Raw genomic sequence first — 26,336 nt, 5'->3', positions numbered from 1 at the left:
GCTTGGAACGCGAAACTGTAGACTCGAGTCCATCATCAAATTGACTCCAATCGCAAGCTTTTGCAGGCACAGAAAGGTCTGTCATCGCAATTTGCGAACTAAGACTGGCACAAACGATTTCGGGTTAACAGTACCCTTAATCCGCTAGAGAGCTTGTGATAGTATGCTCTAGTGGGCTTTGTCAAAGTTCGGCATATTCAGCCTTGCCTAATATCTGATGTCGAAGAGAGGAGCTGAGGTAACTTAACAACAATGTACTGGTGGCAGATGGAAACGAAGTGTTTCCTTTGCTGGCAACAAATAGTTGTCCAATACTCATGTGGGAGAAGCATGTGTGTGCTGTATCCTGCGGGAAACATAAAGACAGTTTGTGACGCCTGTATAAGTCGGGAAAAATCTGGGTAGTTGCCGTAGGGGTGGGTTGCAAAAGTGACTGATGGATTTTCGTTTATTCAAAAATGACACATTGTGCGACCATGACGTGATGTGCTAATTCTATGCATGACTATCTAATCCCAAGCTCATCAAAGCGTTTACCTTTTGCAGGTGTGAGGCATTGGACAGGCAAGTGACACCACATGCCTGTACATGCTTGGACACTGCTGTGGTGTAAACTCTTCATTGCATGTCTTTCTAAATGTAGGTATCGTCGTACCTTTGTATAAGTGTGGAGATGGCACAGGGCTGGGAGCAGGAGAAGAAAGACATCTACAAAAAATGTACATCAAGGTCAAGGCATGGCCATTTTCAATAGCTACCAAGTACCAGTGTGTTATAGTTTCGAATACTGTTGTTGCTGCTGCTGCTGCTGCTGCTACTCCTGCAAATGGTGTTGTCTTTGTTGTTGCTGTTGCTGTTGATAGGACATCACTGGAGCTGCTTTCATTTGAAGACTGCAGATTCAAGTACACACTGACAATGAGAAGGCCCCAGGTTTGGGTTAGCCATATATGGGCATTTCTGTTCAGATGGCAATCTGATACTGATACGGTGACGCCTGCACCCATCCGACAGCTATGGCAGAACGTCAGCATATCGCTTACTGGTAAGCCTGTCAGCATGTACGCCGCAAGGTGAAGTGTGGAAGGTTTAACATTGTTCTGCTTGTGTACGTTACTAATGCACCCTTCAGGTGCGTTTCACGCACGACACTTGTATACTCAATAGAGAAGCGCAGTTGCTATTGCGTCACTCTGCTTTGCTTGATTTTAGGCCATACTAATGGGTTTTACTGAGGGAACATATGCTGGTTTGTATTGGTGGGTCCCCATGGTGCATGGGCCACGCGTACTCATCCGGCGGATATGTGTGAATAATAATAGTAATGTGTTTTCCCTTTCTCCCTCATCAGTGATCCTGTAAAACTTTGTCAACGGAGCTATCTGCATTCTTCCCCCAGAATCAAAATGTTGTGACTTTGATCGATCCCTGACGAATCGAACTGTGGTGCCTCCGGTGTAAGACTTCAATGGTCCTAGTTTTTCTTGTATAATAGTGTACACATATCCACCCGTTGTCTTGGAAGTGTCAGTGCCAAAAAGCATACGCTGTGGCAAGTTATAATGAATGTGTATTGTTGTTGATGCTGGTGCTGCTGATGCTACTGCTCGTGGTGGTGGTGGTGGTGGTGCTGCTGTTGCTGTTGCTGTTCATGCTGCTGCTGTTGCTGCTGCTACTGCTATTGCTGCTGTTGCCGGTGCTGCTGCTGTTGCCGATGCTGTTCATGCTGCTGCTGTTTCTGTTGCTGTTGGTGCTGCTGCTTGTGGTGGTGCCGAATGTGGGTATCGTCGTGATTACTAGAGCGCAAGTGTGACAACAACGAGAAGAACTGTCCCAATGGCCAGTGTGTCTTGGACTGGAGCAATCATCCCAGTTGCGTCTGTCCTTATCACGTATATGGTACAACATGCCAGCTCTGTAAGTCAACACATAGCTAAGTTGCGTGCCAAAAAAGTAAAATTAAGAACCAAGACGGTAGCTCTGGACGTTGGAGCTTGCGCTTTCTGCCAACTGACTTGACACTTGCCTAACCCGCGACTGTCACCTGGAGCACACGAGAAGGACATCAAACCTTCCACTCGGCAAGCCTGAAAGAAAGTATTGCTGTATGTCAACAGGAAGCGCGAGCTCCAACGTTTGAAACAGCCACCTTCTTCACTCGTTACCGCTGAAGTCGCAATGTCTTAGTTTGTAGAAATAAGGGTTTGTCAACTTACCATCAACATCATAATTGTCACCTGTATGCCGCATAAGGACTACAACACTATGCTTTACATGAACTGATGAATAATCATTCTTCCACTTTTCCTTGTACGTGTTAATGCAGCATGTCCGAAGTCCAATGGAGCAACTACTCCGCTTGTTGACGCAGAGATCATCATCCCAGTTGGTTGCTACACTGTTGTGGTGCTGGTGTGTCCCTTAGCTGTGACCAATACAGGCCTACTGTATTCTTGGCGGCAGAATGGACAACTTAAACTTAAAGGCCCTAGCACCTTCACAGTGGCGTCGGATTCCATAGGGCGTGATCGGGCTGGTAATTACTCCTGTTACTTGGCTAGCAACAACACCTACCTGGGAAGCGTCCTCGTCTATATTGCAGGTATGCTTTCTCTGTTATGCTGGCCTCTTTCAAAGTCAGTGACGCCTACATTGTGGGAAGGGGTCGTGTATGCGTTGTGTTCACCTCTCGAGAAAGCCTGGCATGTATGCAGGTCGGCAAGTATGGTTCAGAACAGGTAGAGAAAGAAACAACAGTGCATTGAGTGGAATACCTGCCCTTTGTTACACACTTCATATCGAAGGGTACACGTGTATGTAACGTTTTGGCTGGGTAAGCGGTGCAGTTAGCATGCACTACTGTCGGGCGCCGAAGAACAGATCGTTGAAGAACGACCAGGCTAGAATTTCACCAAACACAGCATACCAATGTATACACGGTGACTCAACTGCCCACAGACTGTAATACATGAAAATAAGAACGGTCTAGGCTAGGAGGCTGCCCCCCCCCCCCCCCCCCTCCAGCTCTTCAGCGACCGACAGTACTGTAAGGCATCACTACCAAAAGTGGAAACATTGAATTGCTTGATGCAAGTTTTCTTTTGGTCACCTTGATCGACTTTTCGCACACATACACCGTGAAACTAACTTACGTCAATGTTTCCGGTGTTCCTTTTGCTCGTACAGATAACCCTGTCTTAGTTAACCGACTTACCAATAACACCGAGTATCACGTCAGGAATGAGTCGCAGACCGATGTAGTGGAGCTGGCGGTGAACGTTTCTGGCACGTACAACGCATCCAGCGTCCAGTACAGCTGGATGGCTGTCGACAAGGATGGCGGTCTGTGCAATGGATCCCTCGATCTATGCATTGTAGATCGGACGAATCCTCTGCTTCAGATCCTCTTCTTGCCATGGTAGGTCTTGTCGAGCCCAGACAAGGTGTGGTGAACCAACGTGCAGGCATCATGTCAAATCTCTTTCTCCCTTCTCTCTCTCTCTCTCTCTCTCTCTCTCTCTCTCTCTCTCTCTCTCTCTCTCTCTCTCTCTCTCTCTCTCTCTCTCTCTCTCTCTCTCTCTCTCTCTCTCTCTCTCTCTCTCTCTCTCTCTCTCTCTCTCTCTCTCTCTCTCTCTCTCTCTCTCTCTCTCTCTCTCTCTCTCTCTCTCTCTCTCTCTCTCTCTCTCAAATTTCTTATTTCCCACCTGGAATACGGTATTCATTTTAAGCTTTAGGCGGCTGTCGGGAAAGATTCTACCTTGGGGTTTTTAAAATATATTTTTACTTCGTTTTACTTTGCGAAAATCCAAGCGGGAATTTCTTCCCAACGACAAGGTAGCGAAGAGGGAAGAAAAAAAGAGAGAGAAAAAAGTGTGTATGCACTGGAAATGATAGTCAGCTGGAGATCAATAGCACGGATCCGCCATTGTCAAACATGGCATTTGCTACTGTTGCATGTATTTGGCAAGGAATACATCGGCACAGTCAATGACCAATTGCGTAAGGTACTGCTGTAGCTTTTAAGGTCTCCAGCATTGTGATGGAGCGGACGTCTCCAGGTAATCTGTTCCATTTACCTGTAGCGTTGAAGGCATACCTCGACTTGCCAGCGTTTGTTCTTGCAACTGGAAGACTGAGTCCGTCCTGCTCCTGAAGGCGGGTGTCTCTGGTCATTCGTGGAGTCATTAGTTGTGTGACGGACTGCGATGTTAAATTTTTTTTTTTGACATGCTCAATCTGCGGACGGAACTGTTTCGTCCTTTGTGGACTCGTCAGCGCAGCACAGAGGAAATGAGGCCGAACCTGGTAGCAATGAAAAATAAATTTTCCAAAGCCAGATTTAAACCAGGCCCGAACGTACCTTGCGATATGTAAATTGAAATTTCCTAGGTCCGGTGTAGTAGAGACATGCAGTGGTGTTGGTGTTTGTTTCGCCACTTCTGTCTCTACTATGTTCTTTTGCCTGTTGTGGTGGTTGTGGGAAGCCCAGGTTGGGAATCCTGTTTGCACCCGCACACATGCAGTGAGCACTGGGACTTCTCCCTCTCAGCATTAAACATCAGCCACAACTAGTGCAGGGTTGGCTGCGGGCAGCCATATTGCAAGACGGAACTTTTTTTACCAACGAAATAAATCTTCAGCGGTACCCTTGCAATGCAAGACGAAAAAAATCCAACGAAAAGCATACACTTCTCCCTCCAAACATTTCCAGACTGGTGAATGTTTGTATGCACATTGCAACGCCTGGCTGGCTTATGATGATTGGAGCGGTGCATCAAACTAATTGCCACTACTGCTGCTGCTGGCTGGCTTGCGTGTTGCAGTTGTTCTGGCAGCTTTAGAGGCTGCGCAACAAATGATTATGGAAAGACGTGCACTGATGTACGGGTGAGGATCGATAGCAGTCAAGGTTAGTACTGGTATCCAAGATCTATCTTCTGCCTTAAAAGAAAGCTAGACGAGGCCTTTTAAAAGTTTGTGACTGAAGTATAATCAAGACATTGAAAATATCCAAATTGCAACAAATGTTTCAAGACTTCAAGAGACTCTTGTTTAGTAGATAGTCCTTGCGGTGCAGATGAAGGCTGCCTTCGTGGACAGGTGACCTCTTTAGTCTTTACACAGGGGATGTCTTTACACAGGTGACTTCGAGTCTACGCAGGTCGCCAAGCTACTGGTCTCCAGTGACGGTTGATCTATTGGGAGCAGGTTTGTCAAGCAAGTATTCATTGTTCGTATACTTATTCTCAAACAGCATTGACGTCTTGTGGGTTATGTTGATATCCAGATGACTGCCCCATTAGACCACAATTTACCGGATTCAGCAATGGGACTGTCAACTTCATCGTGAGTCTTTTTTTAGGGTGTGTGTGTGAACGGGGGGGGGGGGGGGGGGGGGGGGTACCGAGGGTCCGTCAGCCGTAAGAGAATTGAATTGGTTCGCACCTCAAAGTGTCATTGATGCCAGGTAAATGGATATCTAGGAAACGCACTCACAAGCGGCACACTCTGCTATTGGCATGTACATGCAGGAAATGGGTGCACGCATGTGTGTGTGTGTGTGTGTGTGTGTGTGTGTGTGTGTGTGTGTGTGTGTGTGTGTGTGTGTGTGTGTGTGTGTGTGTGTGTGTGCATGTGTGTGGGCGTACGGGCGGATGTGTGCCTGTTTACTTGCCACCTTGGATCAGCATACACATATCCTCTGTGTAGAGCCGCCACCTCTTTTCTGAAGACGGGTACGCTAGGCAGCATTGGCTGGGTTGTCTCTTTTCACATGGCTGATTGTGCTGTGACACTCCAGGCGGTGCCCCGTATGGGTTCCTAGGTGCCCGGAACCCCCATTTTTTGCTCAAAACAGGATTTTGCTTCATTTTTTGAAATTTTTCCCGCAGGAGGCCCCCCAACCCTCCCCCCCCCCCCTTGAAGGGCACCGGCGCACGCGCCTGCACTCTACCACTACTCAGGTTACCTGGAGCAAGGGGACTACTGAGTGTCTGACTGTGGTGTTCGGTACTGTGTTTCTCAGGGTTCTCCCTACACCAGGATCATCTGGACCAAGGCTGATGACCCTGAAGTCACAGCGACAACAGACAGCAGAAGCATCAGCACATCTTGCTGCTGCCACACGGCACAGCTGACTGACGTTCCGACGGGCACGTACATTGCGTGTTTTCAGCCTTCTTCAGATAATGACACGAACACAGTCTGCTACCCACAGCCAATTCCCTATGAGCAGACGCCCCAAAGCTCTAACACCACATTTCGTATTGCAATCGGTGCCAGTTTGGGTGGATTGGCGCTTATTCTCTGTTCCCTCCTGTTCTACATCTGCTGTGAGTATGTGTTGCTCTTCCGAATGCCTAAGAGAGGGTGCACTAGTAATAGGTGCATTACGTACTCGTGCATGTCTACCGTGTGTGAAATTTGCAGAGATCCTGTCTGCCGTTGCAGAAGTTTTAATATAGATTTAGCCACTTCCGTACTCTCCAAAGTGGAGAAAAATAATTTGAAAAGGCGAGAAACACGTTGGTGCATGTTTTTTTTTTGTTTTTTTTGTTTTTTCACTATGTTCACATAACCAGCTCGAAAAGAATAAGGAAAGACAATGGTACAGAGACTAGGACAAACGTGACAACTAATGAGCAGGCGCTGCACCGAGACGCAGCAGTGATGGTGGGGCATTGATGACTCTGCCGACCTGAGGTCTCGGCGTCACGGCCAAAAACACGCACCAAAAACAATGAAAAAAAGAAGAAGATAGAGCTGTACAGGTAAGAAAGATGCAAAAACCCAAGGCTTAACACGAGCGATTGTGGGGGAGAAACTGTCTTAGCATCATACTATTCATAGGGAATCGACTGCCCAGAGCCAGTTTGTGCTGCGAAGATGGCGGTAAACATTCGTTTTGAATGATTGCTTTCTCTTGCTGTGGGGAGGCTGGGATAAGAGAGAGGCAGGGAGGGAGTTCCAATCGCTGATGCTGCAGTGTGGGAACGAGTGCTTCAGTGCCAGCGGGGCAGATGCAGGCAGCTGGTGTTGGAGCTGGTGGTCATGGCCACTGACAGCACCGTGCTCGCTGCGAGTTCTGGGGTTGGTAGAGATGATGTGGCGCGGTGGCAACACAGAGAGCAGCTGCGGAGGACCAGGCAAGTAGTGCAGCTTGTACAGGCAGGCAAGCGAGGTAACAGTGCGGTGGATGGCCAGGCTGGGTAGGTGTGCCCCAGGGCCGATAGCATGAAGCGCGCGGCGCTGAACATTGTTCAGACGCTGGAGGTGACTCTGCGCAGCTCCCATCCATACAAGAGGTGCATACTCCATGACTGGTCGTACAAACGCCTTGTATACGGTCGTCTGGCCGGCATGGGTGAGTATGTGGGCGGCTCTGTTTAGGACCCCAAGCCGTTGGCGTGCACGGGTGGCTACGGAGCGTAGGTGATCGCTGAAGGTAAACTTGGCGTCCACCTTCACACCAAGGAGGGTGATGGTGGTTGTCTCGGGCACCAGTGTGCCACCAAACAGGAGTGGGGGGAGATCTAAGCCGGTGCGTCTGAGGGTGGCTGTCATGGCCTGGGATTTGGTCGGTTCAAACATCACTTTCCATGTACGACCCCACTCGTGCAGTCGGTCAACCGACACCTGCAGTGACTGCGCGGCGACTGTTGGGGTCTGCTGGGAGGTGACTAAGCTGTACAAAGTTGTGTCATCAGCATAGGCTTCCAAGCTGGCGCCGTCAGCGAGAACATCTGGCGCGTCGTGGACGTAGGCCAGGAAAAGCGTTGGGCCAAGGATGCTTCCCTGGGGGACTCCAGCGGAGGTCGTTTACCTAGATGACGTCCGCCCTCCAACGAGGCACTGTAGGGAACGGGTGTCCAGGTACGAGGCCAGCCATCTCTGAAGCGGACCATCTATGCCTAGGCTACGCACCTTGTGGAGGAGGCCGACATGCGAGACGCGATCAAACGCTCCTGCGATGTCCACAGCAAGGGTACGAGCCGCCCCTCCACAGCCCACAGCGCTTGCCCAGGCAGTTTGGAGAGCTTGCAAAGCGTCCGATGTTCCGAGGCCTCTGCGAAATCCAAACTGGTGCGACATGAGCAGATGATGGTCTTCAAAATAGTTTACGATGTGTCTGTTTACAAGAGTTTCCAATACTTTCGAGATTATGCACAGTAAGGATACGGGCCTGTAGTTCTTAAGGGTTGAGCGGGAAGATCGCTTGTGGATCGGAACCACGTTGGCCGTCTTCCACATCCTAGGTTGGACTCCAGACCGGAAGCGTAAAGCAAATAACTTGGACAGTGGCTCTGCGAGCTCATGAGCACATTCCTTAAGGACGCGAGCAGAAATACCGTCAGGCCCGTTAGCCTTGGAGACGTCGAGCCTTGCCAGGAGGCGGCGGACAGCCTGTGGGCGGAAGCGGATGGTGCGAAGAGGTGGAGCCTCTGAGGGAGCAGGGTCAGGTAGGTCAGCCTCCACAAGGTCCGGACCGGCAACGCTACATTTCTTCGAGAAGAAGCGAGCGAATGCCTCTGCTTTCTCTGAGCTCGTTGCCCACTCGCGGCCGTCAGAGTCGACAACTAGGGGAATTTCGGGCTGTGTGCGGTTGCCAGCAGCGTTCTTCAACTTCGTCCACCACTGTTTGTCTCTGAGGGACCCAGTTGAGAGGCTGCATGTTGGAAGCGACTGTCTGCTGGGTTCAACATGTACAAGATAGTGTGATCATGTGATCATGTGATAGTCTGATCATGTGATAGTCCGTCAAACACTGACATAATTATCACGCTGATGAGCTGTGGCACATTTCGGATTGAATCAAATAAATTGATATACTCCGAAGTGCAAGTGCAAGTACTTTCACAATACATGCGTGGCAGTATGCACTGCACAGTGTAGACTGATGATGTTGATGTAGAAGCATGTTTTGAATACTTCCTCCGGAAACAAAAAGTTCGTGACTTTTTCAAATGACTTTTCAAGGAGTTACAGTTCTCAACAAAAGTGTTCGTTTCAAAACGCTAGCTGCTATCGCTTTGACACTCTTCTTGCCCCTCGGCGCCATTCTCCTGCTCTCTCTCGTTCTGAACAAAAAAACTGGCAACGACGAGAATCGAGCCCAGTGCATTAAAATTTTGTTGGCAATGTGCGTGCAGGACAAAAATGCAAAACATCTTCGCTTCGCTTGGTTAACGGCATGACACCCTTGCCTTGCCATGACTGTTACAGTGTTGGCTTTTCAGAATGTAAATCATGCCTTCCTAAGGTTCCAAACTGTCACCTATTCACCTATTGGTGTGTCAGGCAGAGTCATAGAGAGTGACAGACCAGCAGCGAAAATTAGTGCAAACAGTCACCAAGTTTTTGTTTCCGGAGGAAGTAGAAGCATGGTTGGAACCCCGGCTTGGCTTATTCGGCCGCAAGCACCTGCTTTTATACGCGACATTATGGTCAGTACCATATGATCCAGTCAACGTGTGCTGATAGTGCTAGTGCCCAGTGCCACTATAGCCGGAGCATTGACTGATGTGTAACTCAATGCTGCTACTGCTGCTATTGCTGCTGCTGCTTCTGCTATTGCTGCTGCTATTGCTGCTGCTATTGCTGCTGCTGCTGCTGCTGCTGCTGCTGCTGCTGCTTCTGCTGCTTCTGCTGCTTCTGTTGTTGTTGTTGTTGTTGTTGTTGTTGTTGTTGTTGTTGTTGTTGTTGTTGTTGTTGTTGTTGTTGTTGTTGTTGTTGTTGTTGTTGTTGTTGTTGTTTTGCTTTTGCTTTTGCTATTAACACAGGGCGGTATCAAAAGAGCGAAAGGAGTCAGGGTGAGTGATGACGCATGTAGCTGTGAATTCATTCTTTCGAGATCTAACAAGGCTTACAGTCCTTCTCAAAAATATAAGCAAACAGGTTTGTCAAGAAAAATGCACGAAGACAAAGGAAATTTGAAGATCAGAATACAAAGAATGTCTTGTTTTGGGCATGGAAAATTGTTCTGTGAAGGTTTCCGAACAATTGGCACAGCCATAAAGAGTTGAAGATTCTGCCAGGTTTTAAACCTTTTTCCTATCACAACACAGAAGTTTCCCAGGAATTCAGTACCAAATTTCGACGAAAACCCGCAATTTGACTGTTCCTGTTTTTGGTGACCAGCAGTACTTCTGCACGGCGGCTTGGCTGCACTAGGTCAGTATTGTGTATGGGTGTCATTGCTGAGATTTGCACTCGAGTTTTTACTCAATCTGCGGACAGAATTGTTTCGTCCTTTGTGGACTCATCAGCACAGCACAGAGGACATGAGGCCAAACCTCGAGTTTTTGTAAATATTCAGTGAGCCTGCACTGTTACAGTGTTCAGTGTCTACAACACTAGGCAGTGTAGACAGAGCCGAAGTCAGTGAAGACCTTCGCAAACTTCGCGCTATGTATATTTAACGAAATTCACTTTTGCATACGTGTTTAGGTACATGTATGTCTTTCGCTACTATCTCTTTGCCTGTCCATTCCTTCTCGAGAAGGTTCCCAAAGCGCTAGTGTTCAGGAATGATTCGTTACAATTTAACCGAATATAATCCTTGCTACTGGTGCGCCTTTCGCTCTTTTTATTGACATACTGATTAGTCTCCACGGAAGCCATTTAAAATTATTGATTTAAGAGAAATGACGATTTAACAATGCAAACAATTATAACACTGATATGCTGTTGTAACAAGATATCGTGCGTGTGAAAGAGCACAATGATGAATGCAAGACAAACCAAAGTCAAGCATGGAAAACGCTAGTGACGAAAGAAATGCGACCAGGGATGGCCAGACCAACTTTACAATCTACCAATTGAACAGATTCGTATAAATAATACTATCCTTCTGAGCCCACACGTTAGGCTTATGAATGCGTTATCACGCACAATGCACTTTCAACTGTAGCTTAGAACCATAATATGCACGGCCCATAGCAGAGAGGCAGGAATCAGAAGACAATTGGCAGTAATCAGGAAGAGATGCTAAATGAAATGATTGTGCGCAGATGACTTCCTACTAAGAAGCATATGCCCACACTCTCTCTTTCTTTCTCTCTTTCTTTCTCTCTTCCTCTCTATTTTTCTTTCTCTCTCTCCCCCTCCCTCTCTTCTCTCTCTCTCTCTCTCTCTCTCTCTCTCTCTCTCTCTCTCTCTCTCTCTCTCTCTCTCTCTCTCTCTCTCTCTCTCTCTCTCTCTCTCTCTCTCTCTCTCTCTCTCTCTCTCTCTCTCTCTCCCTCCCTCCCTCCCTTCCTCTCTCTCTCTCTCCCTCTCCCTCTCTCTCTCTCTCTCTCTCTCTCTCTCTCTCTCTCTCTCTCTCTCTCTCTCTCTCTCTCTCTCTCTCTCTCTCTCTCTCTCTCTCTCTCTCTCTCTCTCTCTCTCTCTCTCTTTCTCTCTCTCTACCTCCCTCCCACCCTCTCCCTCCCTCCCTCCCTCCCTCTCCCTCCCTCCCTCCCTCCCTCCCTCCCTCCCTCTCTCTCTCTCTCTCTCTCTCTCTCTCTCTCTCTCTCTCTCTCTCTCTCTCTCTCTCTCTCTCTCAGTGTTTTAGTTGCCAACCGCCGTATTTGTCCGTATTTTCACGGGAAAGCGAAGTTTTGTCCGCAGTACGGACTTCAATCGAATTATCCCGCAAACGATCATGTATATGATCGATTACTAAAACCTTCGTACCCCCATCGTTCCTTGTGCAAATTCAACAATCAAAGGGTCTACGTGGTAGCTAAAACTCCATATTGTCCAATGCAACTATCGCTGAAGAGTTACGATGTCAGACTCCAGAGATATCACGCGTCGTATTCTTATCTCGGCAAATTCAAAGTTGTGATCGATTTCTTCGCCATTTCGGGGAAATCCCTTTTCGCGTGCTCTTTGATCGACTGAGCACCTTATAATGACGTAGCCGGCTGAAGTTTGAATTGTCTCGAAAAAAAATTGAGCGTTCTGCGATGAAGGAGAGTGGAATGGTGTTGATGCCTTGATGGGACAAATTTGCTTGCATATTAGGCTTGGAGACGACTTTCCTGTGTTACCGCGCCTGATTTGTGGTGGCTTCAGGAGATTGGTATCATGGCGTTGCTCCTGCCAAGAGCTTTCCAACGAGCCCTAGATTGTGAAAATCAAGCAAACTACGGTAGACCAAAGTTATGACCTAGTGAAGTTGAAAATTGTACTGGCATTTGAAATTATGTTGCATGCTGTGCTGAAAACCCGGTAAAAAAGGGTTAATATACAGTGTCGTTTTTTCTTCTTCCAAATTACACTAATAATCTGTCAAAATGTTGACCTCCAAAACGAGTATGCAAAACTCTGACAGATTCTGCAAAATGGCACTAGTCAGTACGCATGGGGGTAGAGGGCACTTGGTAACACTGCTCTCTGTTTTCTCTCTCTCTCTCTCTCTCTCTCTCTCTCTCTCTCTCTCTCTCTCTCTCTCTCTCTCTCTCTATCGTACCCAAGCTTTCTCCCTCGCTCAACTCGCTGCTGGAATATCCAAAATTGATAACTTTCCCGTCATCATCTTCATAATAATATTATTATATCTTCAGCGTTGTTGGTCACGTTCATTGTCGCCAGCATACTGTGTCCACCCCTTCTTTGTCTCTAAGTGCTGTATTCGAGCAACCGAAAAGCAGTGTTAATAAGGGATCTGATGTTCAGGTAACGTGGCAAAAGGCACTGTTCACAGAACTTTTCGGACGTCGGACGTTGATTGTATCCGGTAAGCCAATACTGAGCATGGGTACTGTGTGCGATGGACGCTGCACACTTTAGCTAGTGCGTACAACATCAGAAGTTGGAACAAATACATTCCATGGTGATATGGTAAACCATACGGCGCTTGTGACCAATCCGCGGGTTCGAAGCGCGGTATTTATTTCCATGTGGCGCAAATTTACGTACGGCGCTAATTCCCGACAATACCGTTCGTGCCGTTTCTGCTGCTATTCATTTTTTTCAGAAGATCGAGGATCAGGATTTTATGCGCTTCTTCCAGAAGATGATGGGCCTGGTGAGCGTGTGTTTAGAAGTAGGTGCTTGTAGCGCTGCAGTGTAGGTTGGCATGTTCACGTGTCGGAGTGCTGCCTAGAGTCATGAAACCGCTCTGTACATCTGCCACGATGTGAAGTTCATGCTTAGCACATACTGCAAGACCGCTTTAATTAATGAACATTATAATTCAACGATCTGATGGATTAAAATAATTTGCTCAAGTTTGAAATCGTTATCTACAAAACTATGTACGTAACTTGCGTGTGTTCAGTTGTTTGCTGGATTTGACAGCCAGAATTTGTTGACATTTCGCTTTTGGTAATCGTCGAAAATCCGGCGACCGTTAATTCTAAGTGGCGTTAAAAGTAACTTAACATGTGTGGTCTTACAGTACGTACATCTAGCATTGCTGCTAACAGTCAGGGCTCACAACGATCATACAAAATTCAAAAAGCGTCGACCTCCATTTTGAAAAAATGGCGAAGGCCAGAGTTTGTGCAGTCCTAGCGACTACCCACCCGACTTCTTGCTGATCGATGTACAGCAATGTACAGTCAAGTAGTAAAATACCGGTCTTTTACGACTCCCTGGTCTAGTTTGCACAGCGAAGAAGGGTCAGTGCCAAAGCGAATCTTGTTGTTTGATGCCGGGAAAGACACATGGAGAAGATGTCCTTTCTCCAAGCCATCTTGGTCATTTTTCTCAATCCGTTGGTGCGTGTCGACCAAGATATGTCCATGAGGTACTGGTGGACTGGATTCCTGGCATCTACAAGAATTGCCGTGCCTAGCTAACCAATGTTGTTAGTAGAACTCAGTGTTTCCTGATCGCAACTCGGCACACTCTTTTCTGTTTGGCCTCGCAGCTTTCACGCTGCGAGTGTGGAGTTTTCTGGCCACAAATGAATTCCTTGGTCATGATGATGATGACAAGTGACTGGTATGATCCCTGACTGGCCTGAATCCTTAGCTTGAGTCAACACGAAGGTAAACTCTTCACTTGGAACGCTTGCTGTCTCCTTCGTCCTTTCTTGTTGCACTTGCAGATATGTGCACGGCTGCCAGGCTTTGTTGGTGCGCGCGGGAACACACAGCCGACCTTGATATCTTCGAAAAAGTAGAACTGCGGTTCTACTTGGCCGATTCTCACCTTCGATAGCTCATTTTCTCGGTCTTGGAATTCTCTATCGGTTTATTGTCCCTGATTTCTATATTTTCTTTTCATTCACTTGTTCGCACGTCTTCGAGTTTGAGTGATTTCACCATCCGATCTCAGCCAAACGAAGGCCAAATCGAAAAATTCGACACAGTAATCCTCCAAAGACACACCTTCTGAACATGAATCCACAATGGCCTAATGTCTAAAACCAACCAATACTAAGGTAAGCTCAGAAAACACCCCACAATTGCAAGAAACGGCCCGTTTTGCCGTGCGCTGATTGGTCAAAATTAATCCAAATGACCGTTATTGACACTATGTACGGCCGTGGTGAGCCCTGACAATATTAATCTGTGCAGTCACGATTCCCTTTCGAAGACGAGCAAGAGCTTATGCCGCCACAGGTGCTGTACTTAGAGTTCTTTCTAAAGAGGTGGCAGGTGAAATCCAGTGTCATGGCTGGCACAGAGCCATGCTCGCTGTACAGTACAGAGCCATGGCTCTGTACTGTACAGAGCCATGCTCACTACAGAGCCATGCTCACTGTACAGTGACCATGGCTCTGTACAGTGCCATGGTCACTGTATAGAGCCATGCTTACTGTTCAGAGCCATAGTCACCGTGCAGTAAGCATGTCTCTGTGCGCATGGTCACTGCACATAGACATGCTTACTGCGCAGAGCCATATTCACTGTACAGAGCCATATTCACTGTACAGAGCCATGATCACTGTACAGAGCCATGATCACTGCACAGAGATATGGTCACTGTTAACAGTGGCGTACCCAGGGGGGGGGGGGGGGGGGCTTTGGGTGCTTAAGCACCCCCCTCAAAATGTTCGACATTTGAGTGAGGCTTTCCATTGAGATGTGATTGAATTCGATACTGTAAAACATGTTATTTTAGGGGCATTAAAATTTTGGTGCCAGGGACCTGCCGGGTTTCAGGTGTAATGTAGAATTAGGTGACCAGCGTGCCAGTCACATACAGTAGATACTCTAATGCCTTTAGGTGTAATTTAAATTTAGGTGCCTGGTTTCTCTACCGAAATCACCGAAATTAAAGTTACACCGAAAATTGCATCCTTTACAGTACTTAGAACACTGCGCTGTGCCCAAACTCTGAAAGAAGAAATGGGGATGTTCATAAAATTAGACTTTTGAATGCAATTTTGGTGGCACAATTATCAGATTTTTCTAACGGATTTTTTGCTTTCCACTCGCTGTCGTCACTAGTTGATCATAGTTTACCATGTTACATGACCTTTCATGTGCCAGGACAGAGGGTTATCCATATTGTCAAGGCCTCGACTTGTTCTATTCTGATTTCCCGGGAACACTCCGATCAGTTGTTCCGACAAACCGACTGAAGACGATTGTTCACGAAAGTGTACTAATCTGTTGTTTCGGGACCTTGAAATCCTAAAAATGCTATGGCTTCTAAAGGGGTCGCTGCCCCCTTGCCTTCCTGCCATTGAATACCTCATGACTCAGACACTGCTTCTGATTTCTACCTACAGAAAAGTGGCAGCCCTCTGCTACGATTCTGTTTGTGAAGCTACCACCATCCATTGCACTTGCCTCCTGGGAGCTTTTTCTGTGACTCCTGCCAGAAGTTGTTATGGTAGTTTTGCCTTCTCGCCCCATTCAATAATATGTGAAGTACTATACGTTGTCACTACATGTACTTCCAAGTACATTAGTCAAATTGAACATGTCTTCGTTATATGATCTAGCAAGAGTAGTGTACTCTTGGACCTAGCTTACAGAGGAAGTACATTTTATCCTCCAAAGGGAGGGGTATGTTTGGGATTGAGTACTTCAAGGCCTCATGGTTGCTCCATCCTACAGAAGAGGTCCTACATGTTCCCTCGACTTGGTATATCATGGTAAATACTTGTATGTTAAATAGCGCGCTAAAAGTAAAAATCAAGTTATCAACCATCCATGTATCAAACGCACCGAAATAATGCATTATTCGGTTCTTTCGGAAAAGGTTGGAGCACCCCCTCATTCCAGATCCTGCGTACGCCCCTGCTGTACAGAGCCATAGTCACTGTACAGAGCCATGCTCACTGTACAGAGCCATGGTCACTGCACAGAGCCATGCTCACTTTACAGAGCCATGGTCACTGCACAGAGCCATGCTCACTTTACAGAGCCATGCTCACTGCACAGAGCCATGCTCATAGTCCTAGGCGCCTCGTGCAGCACCGGGATTGATCATTTCATGAGCTTGATTTTCACCCCAGCAGTTATTCTAGAAGCCTTGTGACTTTCTACGTGGGAATTGCAGCTCGTTATCAATTAGAAGCAGTATCTGGTTGTAGGAGACGCACATGTATTCGACAGAGACCGGAGAAACTGTGATCATCATCTGGCACAAAAGGCAAACTGTCCGTGATCTCCGCAGATTAAGTGTGGTCCGGGGTTCTGTACTACACGCATGTCTGTCCAGGTCAAGGGAATTATCATAATCAAGATGTTCGTGTCTTTGTGCTGTCTGTGGTTTCTGCATGTGCTATTACTTTTGACAGGAGACGGTGGAGTTCCACACGGGCATGCTGGCCCAATAAACGCAGATCTTCGTGATATTCGTGCAGAAAGTGACGCTGTTCCGATAAGTGAAATGGCAGAAGGTAAGTGACATTGTACCTGAAAATCTCCATCACTGTCTAGATACTGTAAGACATGTTGTAACGGGTCACAACATTAACGATTGTCCAAAATCCATAGGTTAGCGAGACGATACGTTAACGATCTTGCAGTCTTCAGGCATAGCCGCACATAACACATATAAAGCATTACAGCCTCACCAGACCTAATAATTATAACGAAGAAATATCACTCGTTAAAACGTTAGATTTACTTCCTCGTTAGATTTACATGTCTTACAGTATGAATAAATTTGTGAACGTTACCATTTGGCTGTTCAATAATCACGGCAGCAATCTCCCCTCCTCTTCTCCTCTATGCGCTCTCTGCCGGCTACCCTTAGTAGCCATTACACACACCAACAATTCAACGAAGGGGTTACGGGTACTTCAAGTATTGTCAGTGATAATATTCCTTCTGACAACAGGAATATTATCACTGACAATACTTGAAAGTGGTGGACATCAAGCAACTGCATTGTAAATAAAAGGGGGTTTGTCAACTGACAACCTCTCTATTTAGTTGCTATTCACTCTTGGCGCATGCGCTGGATGAAAATTCTTTTATTAGTGATGTCGAAAAAATTATTGACGCGTCAGGCGAAATAGCACGTCATAGTACATTTGAGATCAGCGGGAAGAAGATGACGACGTCCACTAATTTAGTATCTGTGCACACGAATCTGTTGTGTGTGTGACTCTGTGTGTCAGCTATGATATCATCTTCTGTGGTTCCATGCCTAGCATGTACGTCTGAACCATCCTGCAAAGTTTGAATCAGACGTAGGTTGAGCGATCGCTCCGCGAAACATACTTTTTGATTCTCTTCATAGTATATCTTCCACCATTGAAATTTCGAATTTCTTGCTGAGAGGGGTGGCTTGCAACCTCGATATGGCTTGTTCCAGGCATGCTTTGGAGCCATCTTCTGTTGAAGTAGTGACGGGGATCTGCCCTGCAACTGCTATAACAAAAAATGATTCGATCTGAGAAAGGGTGAGACCGCGAATCTCGGTTGAATATTGAGTATTTCAAGCCTTTTCACGATGAAGATGGAGTTCTTTTTGGAGATGGACGTCGCGGCAAAGGACATGGTGTCCGACTTCTGGCGTCTGGTGAAGCCAGGGATCATTTGTCCAGTCAGGTCGGCAGCCTAACTGTCGGTAAGCTTGTGTTTGGATCCCGTTCTGCTCGATGTGGTAGATCACAAACAATTTGATATCACACAAATTGATCTCAGCATCGTGAGTACGGTATTTTATATTCAGAAAATCCCAAAGTGTCTCTGTGTGGCCGTCCTATGCCACGAGAAACTCCAATCAGGCTCCTATGTCCTCTGCCTTCATGATTGAATGTCCACTTCATTTGAACAACGAACACAACAATCGAGGACGGCTTTGCAATGAAAAATACAGCTATACTGGAGCTGAAAAAAAGAAGAAAAAAACGTGCTCAGGATGAGACTCGAGTACACACATACTCCCCGAGCAGGTGAAACGCAATTTTTTGTGAAAAATGCGTGTCGCCGACTGACCAGTAATTTCGCCTGACGTTTCGGGCCAGTCACCCATCGCCAGAACTAAATAGAGCGGTTGTCAGTTGACAAACCCCCTTTTATTTACAATGCAGTTGCTTGATGTCCACCACTTTCAAGTATTGTTACTGATAATATTCCTGTTGTCAGAAGGAATATTATCACTGACAATACTTGAAGTTGGTGTGTGTGTTAGCTGCTCCCGGCTAATGATGCCCCCTCACACCGGAACACAGGGGTTTTATATGATTGGATAATTTATAGAAGTATTCGAGAAGAGTGTAGACAAGGAGAACAGGACAACGACAACTCAAGACAGACTAGAACAGAACAGAACCTGGAGCATGCGCTCTTCTATGTGAGTGGCTCATTGCCAAGGGGAACGAGCGGGAAATACGAATAGTGAGTATTCAGGTCGTAGCATACATACACCTATTACACTGTGCCCCCCTAGCTAAAATTCACGTCCACGGGAATGAACGAAATACGTAGGAAACAAACAAAAGAAAACAAACCAAATAATAAACTCAGTCCAGGACATAGTCAGCTAGTCGAGCAGGTGCAGTGCGAACACGGCCAGAACGACGAGAAACAGGAGAAGAAGTACGGACCGGATCAGACGACGGCGGCTGTAGCGGCGGAACGCAGCGCGGCAAATCATCATCGGGCAGCGGCAATGTAACAGGACCGGACACAGTTACAGCTTTCTTGAGGCGATTGAAATGGACGGTACGTTCACACCCAGGCATAGACAAGGTATACGACGTAGGACCATTCACACGAACAACACGAAACGGACCGGACCAATAACGGTGGAACTTGGCAGACTCGCCGGCATGAATCACCTTATCATGCAGCCAGACTAAATCGCCAACGACAAACGAAGCACCACTGCAGTGAGCATCATACACTGACTTCTGGTGACGATGGACAGCAGCTAATTGAACACGAGCAAGAGAATGAGCCTGAGCTAACCGATCACGTACGAGCTGAACATAGGCAAATGGGGAGAGCTCCGGAGGATCAGGAGGAGGAAAGACCAGATCAACAGGCAGGCGAAGCTCAGCACCATACAACAAACGGGAAGGCGTAAAACCAGTACTACTGTGTACAGCAGCACGGTAGGCGAGAAGAACAAGCGGAAGGGGAATATCCCAATGGACATCTGTAGGGCCAACAAAAGCCTTCAGGTGATGGATTAACGTACGATTGAGGCGTTCAACAAGTCCATTGCCCTCGGGGTGGTAACTGGTTGTGCGGGATTTCCGGATGCCAAGGATGGTGCACAACGACTGGAACAACCGAGCTTCGAACTGAGAGCCTTGGTCAGAGTGGAGGCGACGTGGCGCTCCAAAGCGAGGCACCCAACCATGAACAAATGCCAGAGCGACAGCCTCAGCAGTAATGGCAGACAAAGGAACGGCTTCAGCCCAGCGAGTGAAGTAGTCGACGATGACAAGGACATACCTGTTACCAGTTGGAGTCACAGGAAGTGGACCAACGATATCCAATGCGACAAACTCAAACGGAAAACCAGCAGCCATGGACTGCAACGGAGCACGGTGCACTGGATTCTTAGAAGCCAACTGAGCACAAGTCGGACAACTCTGCACATAAATCTGGACATCGGATGCCATACCCTGCCAAAAGAAACGTTGACGGGCCAGATGTAACGTTTTCTCAATGCCAAAGTGACCAGCACCGGGCAGAGAATGAACAGACGCGAGCGCAGCAGACTGCAAAACGACAGGGACAATCAGAACACGATGTTCGACATCAACATCATGAGCGAACGGGGGATCAAGATACAACACCTTATCGATAAGACGCAACTGAGAAACAGAAGACCAAAGGAATTTCTGAAGACGGCTGAAGGGACGGATATCCTCTTCAGGTGGACGGACAAATTTCCCACTGGCAGCATCGTACCAAGACAAAACCGCAGCGAGATCAGGATCAGCAGACTGGGCACTCAGAATATCCTGCGGCCGAAAACAATCAGGCGGCGGATCAGGAGAACTGACGAAAGTGGCTCCAGCAACTGGCACTTCAGCAGCAGCTGACAGCGGAACATCACGGGCAAGAGACGGCGGACTCGGCGGAGGAGACGGCACATCGGTCACCACGCGGGACATAGCATCGGCATTCAGATGTTGGCGACCTGGACGGTGGACGACTCGGAATTCATATTCGGATAAACAGTCAAGCCAAGTGCTTTCCGTCCGCGGGGTTCCTTCAGGTTCCGGAGTGCAGTCAACGCAGTATTGTCGGTCCTGGCAACAAATGGTCGTGCCAACAAGTAGTGCCTGAAATACTCCGCAAAATAGACCAGAGCAAGGGCCTCACGATCGCTAGCATCGTAGTTGCGCTCAGCTTTCGTCAGTACACGGCTGCCGTACCCAATTGGTCGCTCAGTTCCATCCTGGATCTGGCTGAGGACTGCACCAATCGACACATTGCTCGCATGGGTGTCCAGAATGAATGCACCTGCTGAAGCTTCAAACTGGGGGTACGCCATCACCGGCGCACTGGCAAGCGAACGCTTCAGAGCCTGGAACGCCGCTTCGCAAGCTTTCGACCACGCAAAGCGAGCATTCTTGCCTGTCAGAGCAGTCAGCGGAGCAGCACGCTGGGCGAACCCACGGATGAAGCGGCGATAATATCCAGCGAAGCCAAGGAACTCGCGGACAGCTGTGACAGATTTCGGAGTCTTCCAGTTCCTGACCGCGACGAGTTTGGCCTCATTCGGGGAGATGCCCTCCGCTGACACGCGGTGTCCTAAGAAAGTGACCTCCTCCTGGAAGAAGGAGCATTTCTTCAGATTGAACCGCAGTCCAGCGGACCGAACTCGCGCGAACACGGGCAGCAGAATCTGGAATTGGCCAGACAGCGTTTCGCTGGCATTCAGGACATCATCAAAGAACACACGGCAGAATGGCTGGGCCGGTGTGTTACATAAGCCACTCAGGACTGCTTCCATTACGCGCTGAAATGTCGCTGGGCCATTCCTGCAGCCCATCGGCAGAACATTAAACTCAAACAAGCCCAGTGGCGTGGTAAATGCCGTCTTAGCCTTGTCGCTTCCTTCCATTGCTATTTGCCAGTACCCGGACGCTAAGTCAAGGGACGTGAAATACCGACAGCCAGACAGGGAATCAAGCATGTCATCCGCCCGGGGAATCAGGTAAGCATCAGGCTCGGTGACAGAGTTCAACTTCCTGTAGTCGATACAGAGTCGAAGAGAGCCATCCTTCTTTGGCACCAATACTATGGGTGATGCCCACGGACTAATCGATTCTTGTATTATGCCTTGCTTTAACAGCGTATTCAGTAGATCTTGCAGAGCCTTCCGGCGGTGATATGGAATCCGCCTGGTAGGTTGTTTTTTAGGGTTATTTTGTCCTGTGTTAATTTTATGAGGGAATATGTCACAGTAGCCATAGTCATCATCATGCAAGATAAATAAATCGTGGTTATCATGAAGTAGTTCAGTGAGCGTGCGAGACTGTTCTGTGGAGAGATGATTTTGTGCGTTGATATATTCATCGATGACTTTCTTGCGTTGCTCAGTTAGCGGGATCGGGTCGGGTGAAACTGAGGAAACCATAGCTTCAGTGTCGTCAATATGCTCACAATCTGTAGGAATTTGATGAAGTTCGGCAACATTGGTATTTTTATGAATGAGTATAGGATGATTTGCATGGTTTTCAACAGCCACAACCACACGTGTTTGGTTAGGGCCAACAGTTACAAGACTAGGAGTCACTGCCACATCTGGATGCTTCGCCATAAAGGACTCCAATGGATCTGCCATGCAATCCATCGCAACCGTGCACACATCAACAGCTGCACAAGGCACCAAGACAACATGTCCTGCAGGTACCGACAACTCCATCTCAAACACCACACGAGATGAGTATACCACAGGGTCAGCCACACTCTCGGGCGCACACGCCGGGACAACGCCAGGTTGAGCCATGGGTTCAACAACCCGTGCAGACAATGAATCGTCAAGGGCAACACGAGAAGAATACGACGAAACAGGTACATCGTCGGAGCATGCATCAGATTCAGAATGAGGAGTATGAGTATTACATGAGGAGGAAGTATTACGCGGAAAAATACGATCATAGGGCGTACGTGACGGAGGACACCCAGAACCAGAAACATGCAACGGAACAGACACATCGCCAAACATCACAACACCACGAGCAATGTCTAATACACCACCATGCTGCAACAAAAAATCGGAACCAAGAATCATGTCGCAGTGAATACCAGGAGAGACAACAACCGTGTGCTGGAAAGACAGATTTCCTAGCGACATACACAGATCCATGGATCCAACGACAGGAAGTTGTGCGCCATTGACTGCACACAACCGCGGAGCAGACTCTAGAGGAGGTCGCTCTGTCAAATTAGGCAACAATTTAGAATGCACTAACGACACACTTGAACCAGAATCAACAAGAGCAACAACAGGAGACGAAGACGAAGACGAAAGACAAACATCATCGTGCACAATAATGGGTGAGATCGCACCACATACCTCCTCGAGGGGCTCCACTCGGACGACTGACGGCGGCCCCGTGTCACCAGTCCAACCTAGTTTTTTGCGTGCGGGCAAGATGCAATGAAGTGGCCCTCTTCACCACATCCATGGCACACTCCACGCACAGGCCTTGTAGCAATACTCTGGCCACGACCACGACTAGGCGCACCAGCACCAGCACCACGAGCAACAAAACGTACATGGTCTTGCTGGGGTCGGGTGGGGCGATACAGACTCACGCTCTCCATTTTCGCCTCCAAAGCAGAGAGACGCGAATCAAATCTCGACAAAAGCGAAGCCAACTGGTCTCGCTCAGATTCCGATTTCAGTGGACCGACTGCTGTGTAGGGGTCACGACCATGAGCAGTGCGACGGGGCTTCACTTCCGGAGCAGCAGCGAATACGGGCTGTGCGTACTGGTGAGGTACGGTGCGGGCCTGCTCGCGAGCATAAATAGCACCTACCTCGATGGCCTTTTGGACCGCCGCGTCCAAATCAGTGATCGACAGTCTGCGTCGGAAAAGTTTATGTCAGGCGTGTGAGTTAGAATTTCGGTGAACATCTCATGAGCTGTACCAACAAGGCGAGCAGGTAGTAGCCGTAGCTTTTGGTCGTCGTCATACCCACTCAACTCGCATGTGTGGACGAAATGCCTCATGTACGTGGTGAAATCTTGGCCTGGCTGATTTCCGAATGTCTCAGGAAGCAAGACTGGCTTCGGCAGTGGACGTGCATGTGGTGTGTCTGTGTCCGGCAAACGAAAACGATGGGACAACCCTTGTACCGGCGAACTCTCGCGCTCTTCAGCAATGCTCATGTCACAGCCAGCTTCAGCGAAGCTACGCTCTAGCTTTTCTTGTCTCTTGGATTTCGCTGAACAGCCCATTGTGAAAAAAAATTGTTTTTGTACTTTTGAATTTTCGAAAAAAAAAATTATCTGCAAAAATTTCCCGTGGACTCGATCGACGCCTCGATCAACTATCGATCTAAATCTATTACGTAACCTATCGTGCGTAGCGGCAAACAACTAAATTTGGCAGAGACAATTCCAAATAGGCAACTACTCGTACTCTATCTACGGACACAGTGTAGACTCTACTACCCAGCTAGCAGTTATCCTAACAACAGACAGCAGTCAGTATGCAATCATGCACAAAACACGGACACAGAAAATGTTCTGAAAATGTTTGCCGGGCCAGACAGGTTGGCACCAATGCGTGACCTATGGACTGTAAACAAATCACTGCATGCAACAAGAAAACGACGAGCAGAAAGAAACACAATGCAGAAAGTAAAATATCGACGAAGAGATCGAGAGTGGATGAGGATATGGTTTCACTTGCGTGGGCCTTCGTGGTTCTTCATAGTAGGCGATCTCCGAAGGCGTACACACTCCGCCAGCGATGTAGTGGTGGACGTTTTCCGCTGCCACCAGTGTTAGCTGCTCCCGGCTAATGATGCCCCCTCACACCGGAACACAAGGGTTTTATATGATTGGATAATTTATAGAAGTATTTGAGAAGAGTGTAGACAAGGAGAACAGGACAACGACAACTCAAGACAGACTAGAACAGAACAGAACCTGGAGCATGCGCTCTTCTATGTGAGTGGCTCATTGCCAAGGGGAACGAGCGGGAAATACGAATAGTGAGTATTCAGGTCGTAGCATACATACACCTATTACATGTGTGTGTGTGTGATGGCTACTAAGGCTAGTCGTTGCCAGAGAGAGCATGGAGGAGAAGAGGGGGAGAGATTGTTGAACTTTTTAGACAGCCTTATTTTTCCAGGGTCATGGCTGCCTTTTGCTGAAGAATTCAGCAACGCTTGTCCATGTAATCAGTCGAGTGGTTTCTCATCCGCTTGTACTGCTCGATGCTTACTGCCCTCTAAAGCTGGATCATCGTCTAGAGATTCAGAACCATCCTGCAACGACCAAGCGGAAACATCTCGATCTGCGGGAACTAAATACGCTGTTTCTCCTGGCCTCGGGCCAAGATCTATGAGCTGTGGTATATGTGAAGGTTGCTTAGGTCTCATGCTCTGCTCTTTGTCAATGGTGTTCATGTGCTGTTCATGTGTTCTACTTTGACAGGTGCAGCAGCAGGCAATTCAACACTGGTCTCACCGACAAGTGCGAGAAGTGATAGCTCCACTGCGTTTTTCACTCCACGTGGTAAGATATGCCATGACTGGCTATGCCAGTCTTTTGTTTGGGCAGCTGACCAATAAACCAGACAATGCATGTTCCTACCATGGAAGATTTGACAACACACAGCATGACTCACTCAGGGAAGGGACTACGGTCCACACGCCGATTCTAATCTACCTGATGTATGGACTTGTGTGGCTACGGGGACACGTGTATGTGTGTGTGTGTGTGTGTGTGTGTGTGTGTGTGTGTGTGTGTGTGTGTGTGTGTGTGTGTGTGTGTGTGTGTGTGTGTGTGCGGTGTGGGTGGGTGTGTGCGTGTGATATGGTGTAGTGGTATGTGCAGTGAATTTGTAACTGAAAAGTTTGTGGATCTATTTCCTGGCGATTATGGCCACACACTTCTTTCCTCTCCTTCTTAGTCTCCTCCTGACTTTCTTTCTCCTGGGTGGTTACCAATAGCCAGTTCGTACCAGAGAATGTGGTATGATGTGTTCGTGGGGAAAGACAAAAAAGAAGGAAAAAAAGCAAATACCTAAAAGATAGATTCACTGGCCAGGCGGACCGCTTGAACTACAATCGCTGTGTGGTGAAGGCCAGGCTGAATTGTGGTGGTCTTCAGCCTGGCAAGCTGTTGAATGGTGCCATTGTTTCGGAATCACAGCCATTCCGCTCCACGGGACGCAGGAACACAAAGGACAAATATTTGTTGAATGGTGCCATTGGTACGGAATCACAGCTAATCCGTTCCCCGGGACGCAGGAACACAAAGGACATGTATTTGTTGTTTACATTATTATATTCTAGACACTAAAACCAGGGAATACGACATGACGGAAAAGCAAACTGCTCTCAAAGAGACAAACAAACAAGAAGACTGACAAAAGGACTATTGACTACAAGACTACGGTTGTGTACTGGGACGTGACACCGACAGGAGAAAGCTGGTATATGGGGTGCAGAGACATCAGCAAACAAGCGAAAAAGTGATGAACCAAGTGCAGATATCTTGGTTGGGACAAATCAAACGTTCAGCAACGTATACACCGGTGCAGTTTTGTACATTGCAAAGTATGCTGTTATGAACTGAAGACCTCGCCACACTGCACACCTGATCTTCTTTTCCCACCTTGTAGGGCAACCACCGGATGATGAACAGCAGGGACCTTCTCCTGGCCACAACACAGTTGAATCGTCCGCTGACTCTGCTGGACAACGCCTCTCACCTCCTCCTCTCAGCAACCCGAATGACAGTGAGTTATGTCGAACACAGCGGCATGTAGAACTGTGCTAACCGG

At 47.9% G+C, this 26,336-nt stretch overlaps 1 protein-coding gene across 5 annotated transcripts in view; it reads left to right on the top strand.

Annotated features, from left to right (window-relative positions):
- Nucleotides 1-26,336, top strand: part of LOC135823986 (uncharacterized) — a 49,844-nt gene that overhangs the window by 17,405 nt on the left and 6,103 nt on the right. For 3 of the 5 annotated variants that reach the window (XR_010554808.1, XM_065336871.1, XM_065336870.1), the window contains exons 5-16: nt 864-1,045; nt 1,801-1,917; nt 2,327-2,602; nt 3,187-3,418; nt 4,824-4,909; nt 5,288-5,346; nt 6,026-6,332; nt 9,780-9,809; nt 12,959-13,027; nt 16,685-16,786; nt 24,983-25,063; nt 26,175-26,291. Coding sequence is in view for 4 of the 5 variants with exons in the window: in XM_065336871.1 (XP_065192943.1) it covers nt 864-1,045; nt 1,801-1,917; nt 2,327-2,602; nt 3,187-3,418; nt 4,824-4,909; nt 5,288-5,346; nt 6,026-6,332; nt 9,780-9,809; nt 12,959-13,027; nt 16,685-16,786; nt 24,983-25,063; nt 26,175-26,291 (1,658 nt within the window). In the remaining variant the exon portion in view is untranslated. The remainder of the gene's footprint in view (nt 1-863; nt 1,046-1,800; nt 1,918-2,326; nt 2,603-3,186; nt 3,419-4,823; nt 4,910-5,287; nt 5,347-6,025; nt 6,333-9,779; nt 9,810-12,958; nt 13,028-16,684; nt 16,787-24,982; nt 25,064-26,174; nt 26,292-26,336) is intronic. The other 2 variants (XM_065336872.1, XM_065336873.1) reach the window with 2 other exon arrangements.

This window comes from Sycon ciliatum, chromosome 8, assembly GCF_964019385.1.
Source record: "Sycon ciliatum chromosome 8, ocSycCili1.1, whole genome shotgun sequence".
Classification (NCBI taxonomy): Eukaryota; Metazoa; Porifera; class Calcarea; order Leucosolenida; family Sycettidae; genus Sycon; species Sycon ciliatum.
The sequence above is the reverse complement of the archived record's forward strand: the minus strand, read 5'-3'. Positions and strand labels throughout refer to the sequence as shown.